This window comes from Ochlerotatus camptorhynchus, unplaced genomic scaffold, assembly GCF_037179485.1.
Source record: "Ochlerotatus camptorhynchus isolate MF236.1 unplaced genomic scaffold, CSIRO-AGI_Acam_v1.1 ptg000196l, whole genome shotgun sequence".
Classification (NCBI taxonomy): Eukaryota; Metazoa; Arthropoda; class Insecta; order Diptera; family Culicidae; genus Ochlerotatus; species Ochlerotatus camptorhynchus.
This window is the reverse complement of record NW_027040686.1, coordinates 2,731,444-2,755,031: the sequence shown is the minus strand read 5'-3', so window position 1 is coordinate 2,755,031 and position 23,588 is coordinate 2,731,444. Positions and strand designations below refer to the sequence as shown.

The 23,588-nt window shown below is 39.7% G+C and overlaps 1 protein-coding gene across 5 annotated transcripts in view; it reads right to left on the bottom strand.

Moving 5' to 3' along the window:
* Positions 1-23,588, bottom strand: part of Rbp6 (RNA-binding protein 6) — a 1,960,266-nt gene that overhangs the window by 1,138,185 nt on the left and 798,493 nt on the right. For all 5 annotated transcript variants that reach the window (XM_065223773.1, XM_065223775.1, XM_065223776.1 and 2 more), the window contains one exon: positions 22,917-22,998. In XM_065223773.1, coding sequence (XP_065079845.1) covers positions 22,917-22,998 — 82 coding nt within the window. The remainder of the gene's footprint in view (positions 1-22,916; positions 22,999-23,588) is intronic.

Below are 23,588 nucleotides of genomic sequence, written 5' to 3'. Positions count from 1 at the left end.
GTTTTTTTTTAAACCATGGATAATTATAAATTCGTAGGAGAACTCAAGTGCAAGGGTTTGAGGGCAGTTGGATTGACTTTTCGATAATTTATTTTTTAATAAATTGATGCTATCGGATGCAATGGATAATATAGTCATATATGCAGAATTAAATTGAAAAGGGAGCAATGGTCGATTCTCGATCATCGGTTAATCAATTCGATTGCACAAACGAAATCATTAATAGGATATCAAGTAATTTAATAAAAGTGCACCTAAAATTCATGGCCACGAGAAATGTAAAAGAAGCAAATCAAAATTCTTCTCACTCTTATTGTTGATATGAGGGTATTCCCAAATCAACCGGAAACTCCCACCTTCCAGACACAAGAGCTTCTTATCAGCCCAGCCATTCCCCGGTTCTTATCTCGTTCACCTTAATCCAGTCGATTTGGCAGGTTATTACCTTTCGGGTTTTTTTTCCTCAGATCGGCAAACAAGTGGGAAATCCTTTCCATTTTCGAAGGGGAGAAGACGAATGCCACATGCCAAAAACAATAATATTAAAACCCATCATCAACATCAGCTACCCCCAGTTGGTACAAATCCAAAGCCTGTGAACAGGATGAATTCGGCAATCCCGAGAGGGCGAGGTGGGGCCTGCAATAAATTAACGATAAATAAAAAGGCAATAACAGCTCCCGCATGATAATGATAAAATTATTTAAATTTATTATTTTTTGCTACTTGCGCCTACAAGCAGGCAAGCTTTGCATGGTTTGACAAGTGGGGAGTGAGGGGATAGATAGCTGCTACACATGCAATAAATTGTGCTCTCTCGGCCGAAAACGGGTGCGTTCCCACATACTTTCGAGTACTTTGTCCCGTCACGTGGTGGAGATGGTCGTCCTATGCGTGTGAAACGAATGATACCTTAATTATGTTTTTAAGGCCTGTCTGCTGGTAGGCCATCATATCTTGCTTGCGTTTCGTTGCGGGTCGTTATTCGCATGCATTCGAAACTGTGAAAAATGAGCGGAAATTAGTTGGCAAGGGGTCATGCCACCAAGACGACGCATGCTTTGAAATTTGAAATCTGACTACCCCTCGAATTGGGCAGGTGGGCCTCCCTCGGCAAAAAACGAAAATTGAGCCCTTCAGAGACATCCATTCTGGCCGCAAAATTGCGCTCACACTTCACCCGTAAAATTTCGTTGTCGTTTGAATGAATTTTTTTCCTCCCGCGGTGCTTCTGCTACTGTTTTCGAGGTAATAACTGAATTTTTAAATGCCATAAACACAATCTGTGACTGTGACACATCCGAAAACCTGTGAGCGTGTGGTTGGGCTCCGAAAATATGCGATTTTTTATTATTCATGCGAGGTTCCGTGGGCGACCGAGGTCGGGATTTTCCGGGGATCCGGAAATCTGGCACCGATGCCACTTTGTATTTACGCGCTGGTTTACGTTGTTTTAATTTTAATGAGCCCTGTGCTATCGGATTGTTGGACTTTTTTTGCGCATTAACTGATTGGAAGGGGAACAATTGCCTGGAGCCAAAACGCAATGCTGTGGGAGTGCATTTGGTTGGATTATGTTTGCATGACATTTCGGTAAGTGAGTTATTGAACCGACCGTAGACCACCCAGAGAGCGAGACTGTAGATCAAGGGTATGTTTCCAGTTTATTCACAGAAACCTTCATGGCATGTATTCAGAGGAAATTTGAAGGACTTCCACCCGGAACTAGGCTATCTTTCTGGATAGGTTGGGTGAACATCCAGAGCAAAGCGATCTCGATACATTTCCTGAGAAATTACAAATGGCTTCTGGGGTAAGTTCATGACATAAACAGAGTGTTGCAACGGTGCAACCAGAAGAATGTGAAATAAATAAAATGTATGCTTTGCCAAGTTAAGAAGTTCAGGGGACAACATGTTCAAAGCAGAGTAAGATGTGGTACGCTGCACCCCGGGGCAAGATTGCTGTTTGGCGTTTAAAAATACCTTTTTTAAATATTTTTCGAGGATCTGTTAGGAAACATTGCTAGTTCAATTTCTGAACCATGAAAATATATTGAAAATGTATTCAAAACTGGCAAAAAATGCATCCTACTCCATCTTACCCTACCTATTACAGTCCAAAGCAGAATCGTGCATTTACAGTACCGTCGTGGTGAGCTTCTTTGCACACTTTATTGGTGAAAGCAAACTTGAACATGTTCTTCTTCTTATTTGACTTTATTACGTGCCGGTATGATGGTTTATTAGGTCGATCGACAGAAGGCCACATGACATTAGTCCGAACGTCATAAGCCCAAATTTTTAATAATTGTTACCTTTTTCATCATCTGGCATCAGCAAAAAGAAGTCAACATCATGTTGAAGCATAATTCATTCTTCTTCTTGGGCTTTATTACATCTTTACTGGGACTTAACGACAGCCTCCAGTTTAGTGTTCTAGATGCATGTCCACAGTTTTCTAATTGAGAGCTTTCTAAGCGTGTACCATTTTTGCATTAATGATATTGCAGTCATGCAAAATATCACGACACTCACTCGACACTCATCAACGCATCAACCGAATATCGCTGACAGAACGTTTTGTCACACAGTGACAACAATGATCATTAATGGTCGCTGCTCACAGGCTTAACGTAACACTCGCTGCTGTTCATGTAAAGCACAACGAAAACGGGGAATACTTCTGCAGTACGATGATGAGTTCGTCTCTAGCTAAAGCTGGCAAAATTAAACGCAAGCTGTTGGGCTCACTCACCAACACACTCACATAAGCAAGCAAAGCAACAACTGCTTCAAAACGAGCACAGATGAGTGTCGTGATTGTCGGGAATGACCAGATCGGTGATGGATCACCACCGAGGACGACATTCACCAGTTGCTTTTTACTTCTTTCGTCAACTTGATGGATGGTCATGGAGAGAGCTCCGACAAGCACATTGATGGGAATGTACCAAGCATTACTCCCATCAGCTGTTTGACGATCGTGATTGTGATAGGTCACAACTCTGGTTATTGTGAGGCAAGTACAATCATACTCTATTACTTCACTGCAAAACCATAACACGTTCTGCCCACTCTAGTTCGTCATACTTAAGAGATACAGATTTGAGTTTTGACGTAGGATTACCAAACTCTGTCAATAGCGGCTGGATTTTAATTCTAAACAAGCCGATTGATTGGAAATTTTCCTACGAATCTGCTAAAATAAAATCTTTATTAATTTTCAATAGGTCACTATTAAAATTTACACAAATGCCCAACTGTTGCAATGGTGATCAAAATTATCATAGATTGCCTGAAAAAAAAGCGCTTTCCCTAGCACAGATTTCAAAATCGAATTCCATCCGGTCTCACTGAACCGTGCTGCTTCAATCACATCGGCCATCATCATCAGAAGCAGCAATGCTTTCGGCGCGTGGCGTTGAACATTGTTCTCCAGTACACAACGAAAGGCTGCCTGCAAGCAGCAAGCTGCAGCCTACGTGAGCATCCATTCACCGAAGAAGAAAGAGAAGCCGCACCGCTACTGATCGGAATAAGTAGCTCTTTGTGAGTCACTGTGCACCATTTATGCCAAGCGCGCCCCCCTTTATTCCAAATATCATACAGGTCACCAGCCGCACTATTGAAAATTGCACCAACTGTTCATATGATAGTTAAAATTATCACCGATTGCCTGCGAAAAGCGCTTTCCCTAACACAGATTTCAAAATTGAACTCCATCCGGTCTCATCAAACGGTGTTTATTCAATCACCGCGTGGCTCCCCGCAAGCAGCTAGCTATCAAAGCTGCCCTCAACCGCTGATTGGATGTTGCTCGTTGTGAGCCACTGTGGCGTTTAAGTTAATTTTCATTGAACGTTCGCTCACTTTGCTGCCAACCACATCACCCATGGATGTCATTTACGCTTTGAAGCGACAGAGACGCACTCTGTACGGTTTTAGACAGTGATGCAAAATATCATAACACTCACGTGACACTCGTCTTCGCCTCAACCGACTATCGCTGACAAATCGTTTTGTCACGCAGTGAGAGTTCGAGCCATGGCAAACAACAATCACCAGTAATGGTCGCTGCTCACAAGCAAAACGTTACACTCGCTGCTGATAATGAAAAGCACAACGAAAACAGTGAAGACTTCTGCAGTACGATCCTGAGAAAAAGCGAAACGACAGAAGAAAATGAAAACAATGCCTACGCATTCCAAGTTCGACTTGGCAGGCGCGAGTGTGTGAGTTACAAACAAAGCAGGCAACATTAAACGGAAGCTGTTGGGCTCACTAACCGACACACTCACATAAGCAAGCAAAGCAGCAACTGCTTCAAAACGAGCACAGATGAGTGTCGTGATTGTCAGGAATGACCAGATCGGTGATGGATCACAACAGAAGACGACATTCACCAGTTGCTTATTACTTCTTTCGTCAACTTGATGGATGGTCATGGAGAGAGCTTCGACGAGCACATTGATAGGAATGTACAAAGCGTTACTACCATCAGCTGTTTGATGATCGTGATTGTGATAGGTCACAAGTCTGGTTTCAGAGGTTAAATCATCACCAACTTTGGCAACAAAACGGCCCTTTTCAGGGCCAACAAGCTTATTACAGTTTACAGTGTCCATATTCAGAACCACACGCCCCCAACGACCACACAAAATGCTCTCCAGAGTTATAATCTTGTGACCAAACTTGGAAGCAGGAGTGAAAGTGATTTTGTTCGATTCTCTTCATCAATTCTCTCCTTGAAAAAAAAATAAACTGCAAATTTGGTACGCCTACAATTAAATAACGGAAAGAGTTAAGATAATAGATGATCGATCAATTAAAAGAACTAAATGCTCTTCACATTTGTTCCGTGCACTAGCGGCCCTACGTCAAGTTTCCGTTCGTGCCCCTAGGTACAGACCGTTCTACTTTTTACTAAAGTTGTAACTAATATCGAAAACTACAAAAGTTTCATACCTCATTTTAAGGAATTCTGTTGATGTGAAAAGTAAGCGGCTAATGAGCAAATGAATGCACGAAATGAATCTAGGTTAAGATGGGGTAAGATGCACCCGGGGCCAGATGACTTCTAACGTAGGACTACGTCTTTCTTTAGGGTCACATTACGAAATTGAAAATGAGGTTTGAAACGAAAATGGGGGGTGTTTTCAAACGCATATTTCTCAAAACCATAAATGGGAAATATGTCGTTCGACGGAGACACTATTTAGTAATGTTTTGGCTAACAATTAAGAAATTCAACGATCAAAATAGGACTTTTTCGCAGACTAATCAGAAGAGCGGACGGATGGAATGAATCTATATTCTCTCGCACGGACATCACTTTCCAGCTCTTGCGCAGCGCTTTCTGGCATCTGTTCTGATCGGAGCTCGGTGAAAACTGATTACGCAAGAATAGAGGAAGAGAAAGAGCAGCCCAAATATTCGTCTAAATACAAAAGGGTTTGCCAAATCGCTTCCACCAACACTACACCGTGCTGCGTGAGATATTTATTGGTTAAAAAGAGGAAACTATACCTAGTTTACTCTCTCATTACACCGCAAATACCGTCTGGTTCAGACACTTCACGGTGTAGTGAGAAGAACTCTTGATGAACATTTCAAATGGTCATATCTGCTTTGATCGATTCTCTTCATCGACTTTCTCTTTTCATAACTACTGCTATGCAAACAGATTTCATGCTAATTCTACCACATAGTTTGGTAAATGAGGTGCTTATCTAGCTTCCAAAACGTCAAATCGACAGTGAGCATGCATAAGGGCCTATACGTAATGATCGATTCTCTTCGTCGATTTTCTCTTTTGTTAATAACTCGCTAGATTTAACGTTTCTCGGTGCGTTTGCTGTTGCTTTTGATAGCCAATACAACCTGTGTACTACTCTGCATTGAACAAATTCTAGAAAATTGTTCCGCTTAGAAATGCAAAGAGAAAACCGATGAAGAGAATCGATCATCGCGTATACGCCCTTATGCACGCTCACTGTCGAAATACAACAGGGAAAGGTTTTGCAGCTGAGTTATTGACGAAAGAGAAAGTCGATGAAGAGAATCTATCAATGCAGATAGGACCTTTTGAAGTGTTTATCTAGAACTCTTCGTCGTCCCAAAATGCTTCTGCAAAATTTCCATCAGTCTCAGCCCGACAGTGGAGCAAGTAGGAGCTCGATGATAACACTTAATAGAGGGAGAGGAAGAGTAACGGAAATCGTCATCCATACACCACGGCTGTCATATCGCTTCCACTTGTCCGCTTGTCGATAGTTGATCGAGGCCAGAGCTCGTAAATATCACGGCCGTCATGTGACAATGACAAAACTACCTTTCTTGTCATTTTCAAATGATCAAGCACTCATGAGCATAATTCTTATGCATTGTTGACATCAACATTTCTAACTGAGTTTGATTAATTTAAGCAAGCAACCGTATGTAATCGGTAAAATGAGTATATTATTAAGATTTCCTCGGTATAAATAACTTTAATAGCAATAAATCAGCTAGTTATTACGATGATCACAACACTGTCACATTCTGTCATGACACAAAAAATCGTTTTCTCATCCGATGATAGTGACAGAAGTATCTCTATAAATATCGTTTGAGATCATTCATTCATTTATTTTCATTCCTCAAAGCGTTTTAATTCTTCTTCTTCTTCCTCGCATTTCAAGCTTATTGCATATCGCATATTAGCTTATTGTGTGCTCTCAACTTAGTGTTCTAGGTGCACTTCCACAGTTATTAATTGAGAGCTTTCGATGCCTGTACCATTTTTGCATTTGTATAATTGTGTGGCAAGTCCAATCATACTTCTATGCCCAAGGAAGTCGAGAAATTTTCCAACCCGAAAAATTCCTAGACCGGACCGGGAATTGAACCCAGCCACCTCCAGCATGATCTTGCTTTGTAGCTGCGCCTTTACCGACTGAGCTAAGGGAGGCCTCCAAAGCGTTTTTATGGTTCCTAAAAAGCGTTTTTATGGTTCCTACAATTTGAGTGAAGATAATAATACTGTCCTAAAGATCTCTTATATTCCTGAAGCTCACAGAACTTCCCTAAGTTTCTCACAATTCTCCTGATTATGTTTCTGGAAATACCCTGAAATTAATGGAACTGCCCAAAAGATTCTTAAATTGTCCTGAAGTTCTTTGATCTTTCATGAATATTTTGGATCTTCTGTGAAACTCTCGGAATGCTTCTTTAGTTTACTAAACTTCCCTGAACTATCCTAAAACGAACGGAACTTCTTGATGGTTCCCGCTATTTTCCTGAAATCATGTGACTGCCTTGAAGTTTTCAGAACTACCATGCCTGCTTGGCATACACAGTTCTTATCACAAACTGTTCATTTGCTAATAACTTTGCACACAGTTGACGAAACATAGTAGATATAATAGAGTTTTTGCTTGTTATACATTTGTTAAAAAATAGATTTTAATTCTAGTAATAAACTGTATTTGTTTTTGCGTGATAAAATGAAGTGAGAAATGCTCGCTGCATATCTCGAACTTTAGGTATAAAATTTCATTGGAGTTGATTCAAATGTTAAGATTTACCTACTCTTTGCATATATATAGCAAACTTTGATCCTTACCCGAGCAAAGTTGGATTTCAAAATACTATCAAAATTATATCTAATTTTGTATTTGAAATCATGTTGATAACATATTTTGATATGTTATTTTCTTATTTTGGTTGAATTAATATTTTTACATTATTTTGATATTAAAAAAAAATATAATTAAAAACAGAATTTGATATTTTATGAAAAGAGCATCCACATTTGTCACTGAAATCTACATTTATTTTTATTTTTTTCTTCTAACGACTCTTACTTGCTGCGATAATAGGTAAAGGTTTTGCCGAAGCCAACATTTCCCCTATATATTATTCTGTTAGAAATATTACCAGTTCATTATTCACATCCACTAATAGTTACGCCTTCCGTTTCAACTTACTTCGCATTTAAACTTGCCCCGGTGTACATTACTTCAAATAGTTTGTCCACAGTCAATTTTTAACTAAATTAGTTCAAATTTTGGGAGGATGATCAGAACCCAATTAGAAACCGTTTGAGCACTGTGTAGATACAATTTAAATTTTTGCATCACTCTTATATACATTCAATCGATTATTAAACCAATTTCATTCGATTCAACAAGTTTGAAAGTGACCGAAATAGCCCGTCCAGTCCAAAGAAGCCTGCCACGAAGCCTACCTTGCTTACACTACATTGTTAACATAACATTTATCGTAATGGACAATTTGATTCAACATAGTTAGTACAAATTTTCTTCTCCTGAATGCATCATCAAAAACGCTTCATTGAATCGCAATTTCAACTCGTGCCAAATATCATGGTTGTTTTTATTTTTTAATCACCCTGTCTCCAAAGCAACCGTAATCGCAAATTAAATTGTTTACCTCACTGATTTTGGCAGCGATTTCCTCCCATTCGGGTAGCTTCAAATCAACTAATAAGTATGCCAAGTCACATCCCCTCACAACTGGTTATAAAAAGTCATTCCGGTTTAAAGTCCAAGGAAAAATAGGCTTTCTTTTCTCCTCGCTGAATTGGGGGAGAAAAACGCAACTTTCAATGAAAATGTTATCCCATAAACAAGTACATTAAGTTTCGTTTAATTACCTCCCGGGCTAACGGTGTGTAGCAATAGCAATGGTAGCAATGGTAGCTGCCAACCCCGAGTGGTCGTTGTTTTTATTATTGTGGACCTTTTGATTTTTTTTTTCATCGCCCCTAGTGCCGTAGATTTGCCCATTTGGTTCTATCAAATTCAAAGCGGTCCCACCGCATCTCGGAACAGGTCAAGCTCCGTTGAGTTGGCTCCCCCTCGCCCTAAAAAGGAACATTCAAAGCGAGGAACATTGCGTTCTTCCTACCTTGCTGCTACTGGTGGCCGAATAACTCCCCAAGGTCATATTCAACAGCTCTATTAGCTGGTAAATGTTATCGTAATGAATATTGCCATTATTCCAGCTAATGGTGTATATTTCCACTTGACAGCTCCCATGTTCTCTCTCTCTTGCAGCAGCAGCAGCAGCAGTAGCAACATAGGGAAGAGGCACTGAGAAAAACTTCTCAAGAACGTGAGCTTTCGCCCGGTCTGGCTAGGGAAATTGGCCCAAGGTGAGGGGGTGGAAGATGCCAAAAACTGTCGATGGCAGCAGATTTTCCGATGCGATATCGATTAATTAATTTAAACAAGCTGCGAGATGGTCTCCTACCAGCTCTCTTGAAGGCAAGTTTTGCTGAGTCAGCAGAATTTACTTCACGTTACTGCTGGGATGTACGCCGCTTATTAGCATTCTTCAAGGACTAGGATCGTGGTCGGCCAACCGAACGAACGACCATGGGCTCCGGATGCAAAGGAGAGTGTGTTACTTTTTGAATAAATGAGCTTGCTTGACGGTAAAGGGGGTTCGGGTCTATCGGGAAGCAAGAGCTTGGGACTGGTTCTACAACATGGCGATATGTGAGCTCATGGGTGTTCGATTGGTGGGCTGGGATTTTACGAGCTGACTGCAATTAAGATGCTTGCATCTGCAATAGCTTAATCAATACATCGATATGTGTTTACTGGAAGAGCATTGAATAAGGATTTGTTCCATCGGGTTTGTTTTGAGAACCAGCTGTAATATTTAATGCAATTCCGATGCTTCTTGAAAAGATCGTTTTATTCTTTTATCGTGTCTTTCATGATGAGTTAATAAAAACAAATCGAACTATACAGGGTGATTCGGAATAACTGTCACTTTTACAAATTGTCATAACGATTGAACGCTTGCATGATTTTTTGATATCAGTATATTCCAGATATATAACCTTCACCTTAGCATACTTTCAAAAAAAAAAAAAAATTGTATCGCTCTCCCATTACCTTTAATAACCAGCCACATTTGTCACGAAAATGAACCAAAGCTGCCACGCACACTTTAGTTCCAGCACTTTTTGAGTCCTGGCGATACGTCTAGGCTTTGGTATTGAACGGATTTTTTGCATGGTTCCTTTTTACCTCTATTTTACCATCTATGCGAAAAATAAATATATCATTCTTACGAAGAGATTTCAGTTTTTAAAAGATAACACACAAATCTATACAGATGCTCCATTTTAACGTCGATGGCTGCTTGAAAACGAAAACGAAATTTCCGGCAAGCGCTTCCAATTATTTGATATTACGCTCACGCAATGTTTGATATTACGCAAACACAGAAAACATCTCAATTCTTTTTTTTTAAATTAAGTTGCCCAGAAATCCCTCAGATGGTACAGGAAATACATCTTGATACGAAACTGTTTCAAGTTTGGCACTTGATTTACTTTAGGTCTCAATGATGGAACTAAACTGTTTAAATGTACTGCTTGGATGAACCTTCAAATCATGCATCAAGTGGGAGGAGCAAACATGTTACACTCAGATTGGTATAGCGATAGGATTAGTAATGGCGGAGGACGATGGTGATTGACGACGATGCCGAAAGCGGCTGGCGTGGCCGTAGCCGTTCCAAAGGGTCAGAGAGAACGGTGAGAAGCCTGAGCTAACATTGGATCGATTGTTGCTGGAGCTGGGGGCATAGCGCCGAACGGGGATATGGCCGTTGAGTATGTGTTAGAGATGGAGCTCGTTTTTTGCCGGACCTGCTGCTGAACTGGAAATGGTACCAAATAGCAGGAAGATTGCCAGAACTAGTTGTTCCTAATGCCGAAACCTGATGGATGTTGACGGAGGAGCTGCACCGATTTCGCTACCACTCGATGTCGCATTACAACTGACAAGTGACACTTAAAGCACGCACATACTCAACTAATTCTATGATTGTTCAAACTACGCATTTGCTACTTATTTTCAACATAACTGGAACATGGATACCATCAATAATACGCAATGATGCAGATGTGTTGAAACCCCGTTGCAGTGTTGTTGCAACTTAGTCAGATTCATTCATATTAACTTCCACTTATTTGCAACGTAAAAAAAATACTTGTTGGGAACTTTTAATGTTGTCTTGAAAAATATCTACACTATTGTAACGAAAAATTTATGTTGCTATAATGAAAAGTGTTCACAAATATTAAAAAAAAATTAAAAACTATACCGATTCACAATTTTGCACTTGATAATTTTTCTATGAAAGCATTTTGATTTTTTATTGGTGCAGGGCTCTAAAGAACTCAAATAATTTGACTCTATTTTCTTATAGTGTAATATTAGGTGAAAGTTTTGATTTGTTCTTTATCAAAGTTTCGTACTTTTTAATGCAAATATTGTGAAAGCGTGAATGAATCGCCAATATGTTGGTGGGAAAGTGTACAAATCTCTATACAGATATTATTCATACAATTTTGGCCCGTTTTTTTAAGGTATGTAATTAGTAATTTACTATTTTGTAGGAAGATGTCTATCGTACGCATACCAAAACTCATTTATTTAATGATTGTGGGGACCAGGCATGGCAAATAATTTACATTAATTTCGTGCATTCATTTACATTCATTTGCCTTGAACTTTTTTCATCAACAGAATTCCGGAAAATGATGTTTCGAACTTTTATAGGTTTTAATATTAGCTACAACTTTTGCCAACAACTCAAATCTGTACCTCTTATGCAAGACGAACTAGAGCGGGCAGAACTTGTTATTACTTTTCAGTGAATGTAATTTACATTCACTGAAAAACAATGGTCGGTTCTGTTCGCTTTGGCTCATTGTGCATAAGAGATACTTATTTGAGTTGTTGGCAAAAGTTGTAGCTAATATTAAAACCTATAAATGTTTGAAACATCATTTTCCGGAATTCTGTTGATGAAAAAAGTTCAAGGCAAATGAATGTAAATGAATGCACGAAATGAATGTAAATGATTTGCCATGCCTGGTGGGGACAGCCATTGTTTAATGACGTGACGTATCACCAGTGATGCAAAATATCATGACACTCACGTGACACTCGTCTACGCATCAACCGACTATCGCTGACAGAACGTTTTGTCACGCAGTGAGAGGTAGAGCCATGGCATACAACAATCACCAGTAATGGTCGCTGCCAGTGATGGAAAAGTTCATCAAAGTTCCCTATGACTCGCGAACTTTTCCCTTGGTGAACTTCGTGAAATATCGCGAACTTTTCCAACACTGGTCGCTGCTCACAAGCAAAACTTTACACTCGCTGCTGATGATGAAAAGCACAACGAAAACAGTGAAGACTTCTGCAGTACGATCATGAGAAAAAGCGAAACGACAGAAGAAAATGAAAATAATGCCTACGCATTCCAAGTTCTTCTCGACAGGCGCGACTGTGTGAGTTACAAACACAGCAGGCAACATTAAACGGAAGCTGTTGGGCTTACTCACCAACACACTTACATAAGCAAGCAAAGCAGCAACTGCTTCAAAACGAGCACAGATGAGTGTCGTGATTGTCAAGAATGACCATATCGGTGATGGATCACCACCGAGGACGACATTCACCAGTTGCTTTTTACTTCTTTCGTCAACTTGATGGATGGTCATGGAGAGAGCTTCAACGAGCACATCGATAAGGATTGTACAAAGCGTTACTACCATCAGCTGTTTGACGATCGTGATTGTGATAGGTCGCAACTCTGCGTATCGTCTTAACACTTCCAGAGCTCCACCTGATCAACAATAGTAAATTTGGTCTAAAATTATCGATCAACCAGAGTGCTGTTCACTGGTAGTTTGAATCCTTCAGGTTTGAAGTTAAAAATCGAAGCGTCGAAATTTCGATCCCATACACTAATTATTGGATTGTGTAGTAATATGATCGAATAAAGAGAAAAAAAGCAAGCATATTTGTACTAAACTGACATTTTCATACATAACCTTGAGAAGAAGGAAAACTTATTTTACCTCAAAGGATTTAATGCCAAAACACCTTCTCATACTTTAAATGAACCAATTCATGTAATGTTTTAGCCAACGTTTCTAACAATTTTTTGAACATTTTAAAATCTTAGGAAGATTGTTGGTGAAAGTTGTTAACTGAATACTTTTCAGAATCTTACGAGGAAGGGAGGAGGATTTAATAATCTCTCAAAATTCCTTAAATAATTTGTAGAAAAGTCAAAACACTTTGAAAAAAAAAAAACGGCCCGGCAAACTTCCGTTTAGTTCTCAAACCCCCTTCGTCAACAAATAACACTATTTCAGTTTATAAAATTTTCTGAATTCACAGTGTTTTTGCGATAATTAAAAACCGATTAAAAGTAAATTTGGACGCTTTCAGGTGATCATAACTCAAGAATTAAACATCATACACGGTTGATCAAAACGTCAAACAAAAGGGTATTTATTCAGCTTTCAAACGACATATAACAAGTTATTACATTTCACCGTTTCGAACGAACTGTTGCACTTGACTTGTGATTAATGCCATGATGATCTGCACAGTCGCTGGTGACACTGTACCGGCAAACTTATTCCACTTCAAACGCATTTGTTGTGCATTTGTCACTTCTTTACTGCATCCTCGAAGTTTTCGCTTGACAATTGTCCAATATTTTTCGATCGGTCTGAACTCAAGGCAATTCGAAGGATCAATCTCTTTGGCGAAGAAATTAACATTGTTTGCAGCATACCATTCTAGTACCTCCTGAGAGTAGTGGCAGCTGGCTAGATCCGGCCAAAACATAACGTTGGTCTTGTGTTGCTGAATGAAGGGTAAAATCCGCTTTTTCAGACACTCTTTAATGTAAAACTTCGACTTCATTGTGTGAGATGTGATGAAAACCTTGGTTTTAAGGCCACAACTGCAGATTCCTTGCCAAATCATTAGTTTCCGAGCAAACTTATCAGCAAAACAAATTTATACCTGGAAGAGACATCCCCACGACCAGTTGCCAAGTAAAATTTTCGTCCGGGGATTTGTTTATAATCCATTTTGACATATGTTTCGTCATCCATTAAAATACAGCCATCAAATTTCGACAAAACTCGTTCGTATAGTAATCGTGCTCGCTTTTTGGCCACTTTGTTTCAGGGAGCAATTCAGATGTTTACTGGCACAAAATCACTAATATCCTTCTCTTGAAAGGATTTTACACACGGTGCAAAAGTTGGAATCGTATTTCTTTGCCAAATCACGTATGGAGACACCTGCTTTTCACGTACCTCAACACCTTTCTCCTCAGCTTTTTGTCCCTAGTGCCACTGTTATGATAGATGCGCTGTGCTCTATCCACACTCAGAGTATCCTTGTAACGTTTGATTACAAGACTCACCGTTGACTTTAAGAATTTTAACACTTTTGCTATTTTTGAGGCAGACCACGAAGGGTTCTCTAGATGTTTGTGCACAATTAATTTTCTTTTCTCAAGTTACATGATCCGTAATTTCGAGATGCGTCGGTCAATCGGGAAAAACTTTTCACCAATTTCTTCGTCAATGAAACATCAACAAATGCCTGTCAAACGTTTTTTGTTCCAACCAACAGGGGCGCGGTGGTGTATTAAACCGTGCGTCCAGATTTACTTTGAACCGAGCTTCAGATTGAAAATCTACTCAAAAAATGGCGAAATTATACAATTTTAGCATTTTTCAGTAACAGATGAAGGTTATTTGAGAGTTAAAGTCATTGTTTGCGATGAGCTTATAGGATTTGTTTCATTATTTCTTTATTTATTTAAATAAATTATTGCTTGTTGTTTTAATGATGTATAGATTTTTGAAAATTGAAATATAGGAAATGTATTTATAAATTATATTTAGACTTAAGATAGGTACATAAATACATCTTAAAGTTAGATTTTTAGCCATTTTGTGATCAATAAGCTTTCATTCAGCTCAAAATGAAGATAAAGAGGAACTACTTGTTCTGCATAAAAAATGCTTATTGGGCAAAAAAAAAGCTTTTCAAGCACTTATTACGCCTTAGTTTTTACTAGGAAAGCATTTATTTTAAATAAGATGTTATTAGAATTTAGGTTTCTGGCTTAGGGTTGGGCAGTTCATGAAATAGAACCCAAGTAACCACCAAGCCCGCTAACTACCCGATAATCGCCCTTTTTGCGATATAAGGTAAATATAGGGTTTCCGAACTTTATATCAGTCATATAGCAGCCTTATATAGCAAAAGGGGCGATTAACGGGCTTGTTGGTTACTTGGGAATGCTGGTAGGTGTGTTTTAGTCACTCAGCCAGAACATCTTGTCGGTGATCGCCACAAAACAGTGAACATCTCGCTTTAGAGTGCCGAAGAAGTGACTGGGCACATTATATAGAGTAACCACTGACCATTAGAGTGATGCAAAATTTGAAATTTTCGCTCCACAATACTTAAACGATTCCGAATCGGATCCTGACTAACCTCTCAAAATTTTAACCCATTTGGTGAGAAACTGAGATGGCACAAACCATTTGAAGTTTGTATGGGAATTACTATGGTAAAACCAAGATTTTTGTTCGTGTCTATTTAATAATTCACCATATCGGTCTGCTTCAAAAGTTTTCAACTGTACTTGTAGGACAACTTTGCTGAAGACCACTTTTTGATTAAATGCAAGGATCAAAAGTTATCAATGGTTCAATGCGCTGATGTCTTAAGATCATGCTCAATCAACTGCTCAGCAGGCAACATTGGTGTTTCTGGGGCGTTGAATAGGACACACAAATCATGGCTACTATGTCACACTGCAAAATACAGTGTTGCCTACAGAACAGCTGCTTGATCATGTCATAAATTTACCAATCTCTTAAATAATTAATAACTATTTCCTGTCTCGTTTAACATAGAAATGATCTTCAGCAAAGATGTAGCTGAGAAAATTTTCTATAAGAATAACTATCGAACTGTTTTGCAGCAATGAACAAAAAGTTGAGATTTCCCATAGTAATTTACATGCAAACTTCAAATGGCTTGTGCGAAGTCTGTTTCTAACGAATTGAGTTGTAACTTTGAGAGGCTTATCAGGACCCGATTTGAAACCATTTAAGCACTGTGGAGCGAAAAAGGCAAATTTTGCATCAGTCTACTGACCATTGATTGTAACTTTTTTTTTATAATTTTGAATTTTATGAACTTAACTTCATGCTTAAGTCGTGCGGTTAGAATGAAACCAAACATTAATCACAGTCACTAACACACCCGCACTTACAAAGAAGTATTGTTGTACTGAAAATTCTGACCCGCAATATACACAATTGGTATTCTGTTGGTAAGACTGGCAGCCATATATAGTCCTCCAGAAATAAATATAATGATTTTATTTTTCAATTCATTCAAGTTTCACTCCATATTTGCATAAAAACATGAAATACTTTCTACAATAATACTTTTTTTTCCAATAGCTTGAGCTTAAGTTTTTTTTGCAATGATCAATTTTTAATCTCGAAACATTTTTGAGCAGTAAAATTGTGGCATCAATTTGTTACTTTTCGAAAGGCTCGTATATTTAATCGAAGTGAAATGTTTCATTAAGCTTTATGCGTTTGAAACGTCAGACTTGTTGTCATTCATTTTAAATGCTTATTCAAATTACTTTTCTTTGATTGTCACCTCTGATTGTTCAGTCCAAAAAAAAAATCACCAGTATTATTTTTCCTCATCACCACACAAAAATATCCAATACATTTAAATGGTTAACTAGAATGTCGTTCACATGTATTCTAAATCACTGTACTGTTTTATATGTGTCTGTAAAACATTACAGCTAAGTCAGTCAAAACCTTACTTGCAACTTGTATCATACAAATATCATGTTACATGCAACTGGATTCCGACTCCTTTTGCAACAAACAACAAAGTTGCAATGAGACTCCACCTTCTGCGCTTTTTAAGGTACAATGAAGTTTTATATACGATGCATTGTCCATAGTTTAGACATTAATTTAGCCACACTAAGGTTGTTGGTACTCGCTGCAACACATATGCAATGCATATTTGTAGTTCTATGCCAAAATCATTACAAAACATAGTTGCAGCATGCCAAATTTGGCTAGTTTGTATGAAAATCGGCCTATTGTCCCATTTTAATGGCCATCACTGTATGTTTTAGAATCTTGGACACATCTCAATGTTCGGAATATTGGTCTAAGAACTCAAATTTCAAAAGTCCTCAAAGTCGAAAAAAAAACTCCCCATATGTATAAGATTCTTCTTAGTGAAGAGAATTTTTCTAATGATTTTAATAATTTTGAGGCTCAGAATTGTTCTCGATCTCTTAAAGATAATAAGAACGAGCAGAAACGGTGCAAATATTTTTCACCGCTAAATAACCGTTTGGAACCATAGTGCACTGTAGCTTTGGATATTTAAAAAAAATTGCAACTCGTTTCAAACAAGTTCAATGCTCTATCGGACATGTCTTACCACGTTCCCGTACATTAGAGATAACATTTAGCAGCTCCTGAAAACCACAGTCTCGAATGCAGCTCACACGAAAACAACCCTTTATTTACGCACGCCAGAAGAAAATAGAAAAACGATTTATTCACGAGACTTTCCAATCCACGTCCCCCCATTCGCTATTAGATTCGCAACCGCCCACCTAAATAAGAACGACGGAAGCCAGAAGCGCGTCTCTATTTATTGACTAAGACCAATATCGTCATTGCATGGTGTCTCCACCGAGAGAAGGAGATCAACCCCGCGTGTGCCTTTGTCTTGAATACTCACGGGCGGGGGGAGCCAATATCGTCGTGACTCCCTCAGTTCGACGTTGTTTTCACTGAAAATAGCGCAGTTTTGATTTATTTTCTACCAAGAAGACAATTAGATTTCTTCCGAGACCGGATTTTCACCCTCAGGAAAAATAAACGCCACAGCCAAGACGAACCAACCGAAGCCGGGGGTGTGAAAATAAAGATTAAATCAACAATTTCCACCAACCAATGAATGCCCAAGGCAAGGGAAGTGGTGGTCGGAGACGTTGATTGAAAAGAACAACTTTCCAGTAAGCTGTGTGTGTATGGGTGAGTGAGTGAGTGTGGTCGATGGATTGAAAAGTTGCGCGCGATTCAGACTTTGGCTTCTGCTGCATTGCACTCGCTGGTCTCTGTCTCCAATAAACTTGTTAAAATTTATCGCATTACCAACACTCAATTAATTCCACTCAATTGGCTTAGTGGCACTGGGAGGCGAAAGGAACGGGAGTGACAGGAAGTACAGCTGCCATTGGAAAGTTTTCTTTCTTTTTTCACTTACAGGACGAGTCCGGGACCAAGCGTCACAGTAGTGGCACTTTTCAATTTCCTGTGTGACTGATAAAGCTTTCCTATACTTGTCTTCTTTGTGTGAGTTTGAGAAACTGACTCACTGCAAAGAATGCAGCTGCCGGTGGGTCTTGAGCATTTCTTGGTTTAATTTGTTGTAAAACTTAACAACACCCTCTACTTATGAAATCGTTGAACTTTCCCGACAGAAGCCAATAAATATCGAAAATTATTGCAAATTAAACCGCTTAAATCTGAGCACAACTAGCGTTCCGAGCAAAAAGCAGAGTAATGGCCCGATTGGGCTCGTTTGTTTCCAGGAAATAACTAGTTCCTCCGTTCAAACTTATTGCGCTCCAACCGGGTGCATGGGATGCTCGTCGAAAAAAAAAACTATCAATTCCTTAAGGCACTTCGGTCTTCTGCAGGGTGCAAAAAAAAATCCCCCCTTCAGCCTCTAAATTAAAAGTGATAAATTTGGAGATTCTGCTCTACCCCTCATTTGGGGTGGCAGTCGGCAGTGGTGTTTTAATGGGAAGACTCACGCGCACGCCGCAAGCTTCCCGGGGAGTAGCCAAGCCAGCAGAGCAGAGAGCATTATCTAGGTGCTATTAAACCGCAGAAAATGGCACTCGTGAGAATCTTCCTAGACCGGACGAGGAGGAAAAAAAAGCAAGTCAAACTACCACCAGGCTCTCCATATTTCATCATTATCGGAAAAGACAAACTGTTATTGTGTTTCGGGTTTTCCCGGTTTTCCTTTAGGCAAACTTCTTCGATTTTCGTTATAGGAAGAAAAGTGTTACACAGGGAAAATTCCATCACATAGCTAGTGAAAACTCATACCGGAAGTGATATTGATAGGGCACGGGATGAACTGCGGCGCACTGGGATTGGTCATAATGTATATAAATTGATGGAGCCTTAGTTGAGGAAAACCGGAAAATTTGGATTCTGTGAATGGATATTTATCGCCGAGCAGGTAGATCGTTAATCGTAAGAAAATTTTCACGACGAAAATTTCAATTCTACCGAGAAACAATTGTTCAGGAAAGTGGCACCGATTAATCCACTTGTACCCTTTTCAAACATTTACAGGAAAGAAGCCCACCACCAACGGAGAGCGATAGAAGCGAGAGGAGGTTCCTTGGCACCTGTTTTCACTTATCTCGGAAGAAATGTGCAGAACGTGCCGATTGGCCGGGGCACTTACAGGGCTTTCAGTTCCACACATCCTCGAGGAGTGCAAAACAAACAACGGGGAGCGAGATGAGGTGAAAAATAAAGGGATATTCTCTTGCGTTTTCAATAAAACATTTTTATGAGTTCGTCCTCCTCCCCCAAGGCGGTGCGCTGCTCGTTCGAGAGGGTTCTTCTGAATCACCTTGTTACGTATGAACGAAGGGCATCGCCTTGAGGGACGGATTCGAGCTTTGGTTTTGTTTTGCGTTGTTAATATTTAAGGGTATCGTTTCTTTCAGTTTGAAGGTTGGATGTTGAAAGTTTTGTTTTTAGAATGCAGTTGAGCTTTCACAAAATTCGCATTAGCGGTATTCCATTAATTTTCGGGATTCTTTCACTCTGAAAAACAATAAGTCAAAGACTTTTGAAATCTCGACTTTAAAATATTACCAAAATTCTGGAGCTCAACAATTCAAAAATTCGTACTGCATTCAGGGTGAAGCAAATGCGATCATTAACATACTGGAGTAGTGGAAAGAGACTACCGAGCGATCACTTTTCTCAACGCTGTTTACAAAGGTGTCCTCAGATCTGATCTTTCGCCATCTATCACTGCAAGCAAACAGATTTGTGGGAAATTATCCAGCACGTTTTATGGACGGGCAAAAATCTTCACGTTGCGGCAGATCCTCCAAAAGTGTTGCGAGTAACAAGTCCTTGCGTATCATCACTTCAACGATTTTAAGGCCGTTTACGATACGGTTGACCATGATGCACTATGGAAGATTATAGACGAGAACGGTTTTTCCGAAAAACTGCCCAGACTGATCAACGATACGATGGATGGTCTTTCCTGCCTTCTGTTCAACATTGCGCTAGAAGGTATTGCGAAACGAGCAAACTTTATCATGCGAAACATGATCTTCAATAAATCCAGCCAGTTAATCTGCTTCGCTGACAACGTGGACATTGTCGGAAGAGCGTTCTGGACAGTGGTAGAGCTGATCACCAGGTTGAAACGTGAAGCAGAAATGGTTGGATCAAAGGTGAATACGTCGTCATAAAGTTCCTTCGTCATCCACCCCCTAATCTGTATACGTAGTTTTTTAATACCTCCTATGAACATTCGAAATTTGTTATCATAAACTTTGAGTTAAAAAACTACAAGGGACAGCCCTATGGGGTCGTACGCAATGGTGACGTAGGACTACGTGGTCTTATATAATAAATCTTATTTGTTAACTGCAACAGGAGCTGGTGTTTTGTGTAGGAATAGGAATTTGAGCGGGGTTCTCTCTGTTTATACACTTTAGTATGACGCGCTTGACATAGATGGGCCACAGCGACTCACGAAGAGCTACTGATTCCGATCAATAGCGGTGTGGCTTCTTCCTCCTTCTATGGATGCTCATGTGGGCTGCAGCTCACTGCTTCCAGGCAGCCTTTCGTTGTGTACTGGAGAACAATGTTCAACGCCACGCGCCGAAAGCACTGCTGCTGCTGCAGCTGGTGCAGACTACCGGACACCACCACACACGGTGATTGGAACTGAATCCGATCAGCGGTTGAGGCCAGCCTGGGTTGCTAGATGATTGGGGGGAGCCGTTCGTTGTGTATTTGAGAACACCACTACTCACCACGTGGTGATTGAATAAACACCGTTTGGTGAGACCGGATGGAATTCAACTTTGAAATCTGTGTTAGGGAAATCTCTTTTCGCAGGCAATCGGTGATAATTTTAATTATCAAAGCAGCAGTTGCACATTCGTGCAATTTTCAAGAGTGAAATTTTGAAAAATGATTAAGTCTTAAATTTAACAGATGCGTAGAAATATATCTGATCGATTGGTAATAAAGTTTTTGAAATTTGTCCAGGGGCAGCTGAGTTATTATCGTTCAAAATCTTTCATAATTTTGTTGCATGTTCCATTTTTGGTTTTCACAAAGTGTACCCCCATACAGAAATCACAGACGTAGTCCTACGTCAAAATAAAAATAAAATAGTAATTTCTCAAAAGGAACGCAAACACTCATATCCTCCAGAGTAAGACCTGTACGGATTTGCAACAAAGCTGACGCCTCCAGTATATGTTGCCAGGAAACATTGCTTCAGAAGAAGACAAACTCATTGCAAAAGATCTCACATGTACATACCAAAAATTGGTCATTGGAAAAATCGTTTCAGTTTAGAACTATCCATTTTAGATTTCTAGGGTTTAAACCCAACCATCCTATCTAGGGTTTAATTGAGCGGTTATTTGACATCAAAATATTTTTTTTTTCATCGAAAGCTGAGATTTTTTGGTGTGAACATTCCTTAAAGCATCAATAGAGGAATTAATTCCTTTTGCTATTCTCCTACGAAAAGGACATTTTCCCCAACACGACTCAACTAACTGGCAGTAGAGGATGAAAGCCCGATTTAATTTCAATCGCACAAAATTTCGCGTTTTCTCGCGACGACGACTACGACAACGACGCCGACGACGACGGATTATCAAATCAAGCATTAAGCCCAGTGAGGCGAAAGCAAATTCCTTTGATTCGTGATTTACACTGAGTCGACGAGAGTGTTGTGCAAGCGATTTACCACCTTCTGTGCCTGCCTTACTTCCTCGCCTTTCCCGCGAAAGAGAACCATTTATACCTACACCCTCATTTGGTAGCAGTTTCAGCGTTCCAGGCTGTTTTTGGATCAGGATTCGTCGAGTACAAACATGCACACACGTACACGTTGCTCATAAATTCATCAGCCGGATCGTTTTTACTTCGCAAAATGACGTTCATCGCACAGAGGGAAAAATACGCGCACCAACCGATTATACTTTTTTTTTTTCCTAGAACTCCCGACGAATCATGCCCAAATCTCTGGCTGGAAGAAAGGTGAGGAGAGTAGTAGGTATTCAATTCATCACGAAACACGCGGGTAAGTGGGAAAATACACCACCAGCATCCAGCAGCCCCGACGGAGATGTGATGGCCTAATCCGTGTTTTTCGTCACACTTTGGCAGCTGACAGAAATTCCTGCCATGAAGGTTGGTTGCTTGCTTGCTTTTGATTCGGTTTTGTTGATGGTTATGTAAGAGAGGTTTCTTCGTGCAAGGCTCGAATTTCGTAGCAAGAAGCATAATATAAGCCTCGATTCGATTGCTGCTTTCGTAATCCCCTTTTCGGTGGGTATTGGAGGGGGGAAACTGAGCCAAATATGTAGCAGCCTCGAAGATATGCGAAAAAAACACACGATGCATCAGTTGAGCTGTTGGTTTGGATTGCTGAATAGCCATTTAACCAACTACGACAGAGAATTAAGAAATTTTTGAATTTAAGAACTAATGATGGGACGTACATTAATCCGGTGGGTAGAGCCAAGAATGAGGGTACAAACAAAAATCGGATAAATGCAGCATTCAACTAATAACAAATACAAGTTATGTTAGATATAAACTATCCGTGTTAAACAAAAAACAAACTAATAGCTAATCAATAACGAGGATTCTCTATAGGTTCAATGTGATAGATAAAGCGAAAAACTTACCTCGACCTCCGCGTCGTGGGGTCCTTCATTACCATGACTTCTGTGATTTCTCCGAATTTGCTAAAGTAATCCCTAAGGCTTTCTGCAAAGAGACAAACACGAGAAAAAGGAAAACGAGTATTAGAAATCAAACCTTCAAACTAGCATCGATTGAATTTGAAACTCCGGTGAAACCACTTTCCCAAACGATAGGGAATCTGCATAATTTCCCGGTCAAACATTTTCTCATTAGCTGTCGTCGGTAAACTCGAAGAGATGCGCAGTTCCAGCCCAACTAGGACTAGTTTGCAGCATCATTGTTTTCGCCGAGGACCGGGGCGCTTTCAATGAATGGAAAATTTGCACAAGGAAAAGAGATCACCGCACACCATCGTCACCGCAACAATCTCAAGTCCCTTAACTAATCCTTTTGTTGTGTCCCTTTTGCTCTGCTTTTTTTTTGACAATGCCCTCCCTTCGGATGCGGGTTAAAATCAGCAGAAAGGCCGGCAAACTGGAGAGAAAAATGAGTGTTTGTGCTTAAAAAATGCCACCTAGACCGAGGGGGCGGTCGTCCGTTCTGGATAAGGTTACCATTGAGCGCTTTGGCATCCTGTTTTGATTTTTTGTTATACAACACATTTGGACAATTTCACCATAACTTAGCTGATATTTTTTTCATCAACAGTGAAC